The following is a 2,756-nucleotide window of genomic DNA, read 5'->3' as shown; positions in this document are numbered from 1 at the left end:
ACAACCTCTCTTCCAGCTGCCAAGCTGAGTAAAAATATTGTACATTTGTTGTTTATAAATTTGGATAAAAGAGGAATGATGTTTACTTCAGATGGAATATCTTTAGACTCATATCTGCACAAGAGTTTTTCTTTCTCTGAGTAGATTCTCGTATCTTTACAAAATGAAAACTCGCGGTGCTTTCCTCATCCCCGGCGGGTCTGTGCCCGCTCCCGTGCCTGAGCAGGGCCGGGCTCGGCGGGGCTCGGCCCTGGGGCTGGTGCTGCGTTCATTTCACCGAAGGGAAAACCCGAAGCCCCGGGTTTGTCAGGACGGAGCCGCTCTGTTCGCTGTTTCATCTGCAGAGATAATTGCCGAGGCTGCTCTCCCCCGTGCAGCCGCTCCGCGCTCTCCGGCCGTGATGGAGGAGCTGAGCGCGGAGCCGCTGTGGGTGCGAGGGGCGGCGGCCGGGGGTCCCCTCACACCGCCGCTGCCCCGCGTGTCTCCTCGGCGTCCCCCGGCCCGGCAGGGTTTGGGCGGCCGAGCCCCAGGAGCACATTTCCCTGCCGCATTTCCACATTTGCCTGCTCCCCTTTCCCTGCCAGGGCCGGGGGCAGCGGCGGCGCGGCCGGGGCGGCTCTCGCGGCCTGCGCTGAGGCCTCCCCGTCACTTCCACTCAGCGTCCCCCAACTCACGAGCCCCGCGCCTCCCTCTTCTTGACTGACATAAAAATATGTAGCGACAAGCTGTCTGCCACAGCCGAAATCCGATCAGACGTTGATTCCAGCAATTGCCTCGATTGGCCGAGACATAAGGCAAATTTGTTCGTGCGCTGCTCGTGCTGAGGCAGGGCTGAGGCGGCACGGCCGGGGCCGGAGCGGCGCTGCCGCTGCCGATCGTCGGGAAGCGATCCCCGTGTGCCTTCCACCGCGGGACATGTGCACGAACCAGCCGGGGCAGCTCTGCCGAGGGCCCTGCCGAGGGGAAAGGCCATTCCCAGCTCCGGGAAGTGAGGGGAGACGCGGGGGTTAAACACGGCTTGCCCCAGGCTTGCCCTCTCGGGGCGGGGGGGGATAAAAGCTGAAGTGCCGGTGAAGGGATGTTCCTCGTTGGAGCAGGGATGATCTCTGCAGAAGCCCCCCCCAGTCCTGGCTGCAGCCAGCACCTGGCTGAAGGGCTCCTGCTTTCCCTGCCCAGCCGGAGGGGTGCGGGACAATTCCCTTCCCAGAGCATCGCCCCTGAGCCCCGCCGCCAGCCCTGCTGTCATTAATATGCAATGGTATCAATTGACTTGTTTTTGCCTTTGCAGGCTAATGGAGGCTGGCAGGACGCAACCACTCCATCTTCTGTGACTTCCCCTACAGAAGGGCCGGGAAGTGTGCACTCGGATACCTCTAACTAATCTCCTAGCAACACTTTTTCCCTGAGCTGAGATGCCTTGATTAGCGCATTCAGAGTTGCAGGAGAAAAAGGAAAGAGTTTTTTTGTAGCCAACCACCTACAGCTTTACTGTAAAACCTTGTCTTATTAGAAAACTTGGTAAATCTGTTTTTTAAAGGTATCATAATCATTTGTATTTATACTTAAAACACACAATGTTAAAAAGCACTTTATCCAATTAGGCCAAGATTTAGCATTGTTTATAGCCCTGTAACTATTTTATCATAATTTATTGTCAGCAGTTTTAATGATGTTGGTCTAACAGTTGCCAATTACTTGGCCTTAAGGGTAAAAGTACAGGACAAGCTTAACCTCAGTAGCAAGAGCAGACACAAAGAATCGCCTCACCCAAATTTAATTGTGTGCATATTTCCATGGAAAGTCGACAGGAATCACAGACTTTGATTGTGTTTCATCTTTTCATATCTCTCACAGAGCTGGAATAAAAAGAGCTGTTCAGTTATTTCGGTTAACAATGGTCGTGTTTAAGAATCCTTATTCGTCACATTTTTTGTTGAGATCTATTGTCTTACAAATTAGATTGGAAGCCAGGAGCATCTTTTCTTGCTAAAGCCCCCCCGGAGCCCGAGTCTCGGACACAGATTGTTCTTGGGAGACGACGACTCTTGCTGCTGGTCTCTGTGCTCACCACCACCCGGGGTTTTACAGTACGAGCTGGGTGCTACCCACGCCTGCCAAGGGCTGGTGCCTCTGCTTGGCAGCAAACCACAAACAAAGGAAAAGGAAAGGAAAAAAGCACCGTGATATGGAGTGTTGTACATAGTGTAGCAAAAGAGTATTTATACATCTCACCAATCAAACACAGCTTTATTACCTCATGCGAACTCATACAAACCAATAGACTTTCAACATGTTCTGTAGCTTAGAGTGCTCACTTACTACCTCTGAACGATACTCACGCTGTAGTTTGTCTCTTTCTTATCTTTTTGCATCTTGTAATTAACTCTTTGTTTCCCCACGAAATGTAATGTACATTGTAATCTCCTACAAATCAGGGTTGCCTTGGCAACTGCTAAAGAAGCGCAAGTGGAAACATGGGGTCTTAGGTTGGACACAAAACAGTGCAACTGTTGTAAATACTGAGAAGCATTTTGAATGTTCTTCATCTTGTTACTAATACACGCAAAAACCAACAACTAATTGTAATGCATACAGACTTCAGTATTCAGTACTGTACATCCCCCTGGGTTGCAGGGGCCCTTTCTCTCTCTCTTTTGTATTGTATGCGATTCTGAAACTGATTGACTCATGAAAATAATTTGTGGCAGTGATTCTAATGTATTAAACCGTTTCGTGTTACTTTCTAACTGGATTAC

At 50.6% G+C, this 2,756-nt stretch overlaps 1 protein-coding gene across 2 annotated transcripts in view; it reads left to right on the top strand.

Annotated features, from left to right (window-relative positions):
* The window catches only part of PBX3 (PBX homeobox 3), a 100,451-nt gene extending 98,552 nt beyond the window's left edge, over nucleotides 1–1,899 (top strand). For both annotated transcript variants that reach the window (XM_062505409.1, XM_062505408.1), the window contains one exon: nucleotides 1,289–1,899. In XM_062505409.1, coding sequence (XP_062361393.1) covers nucleotides 1,289–1,381 — 93 coding nt within the window. In that variant the 3' untranslated portion in view covers nucleotides 1,382–1,899. The remainder of the gene's footprint in view (nucleotides 1–1,288) is intronic.
* The last annotated feature ends 857 nt before the right edge of the window (nucleotides 1,900–2,756 follow it).

This window comes from Cinclus cinclus, chromosome 19 (genome assembly GCF_963662255.1).
Source record: "Cinclus cinclus chromosome 19, bCinCin1.1, whole genome shotgun sequence".
Classification (NCBI taxonomy): domain Eukaryota; kingdom Metazoa; phylum Chordata; class Aves; order Passeriformes; family Cinclidae; genus Cinclus; species Cinclus cinclus.
Note: the sequence above shows the minus strand (reverse complement) of the source record. Positions and strands in the feature narration are given on the sequence as shown.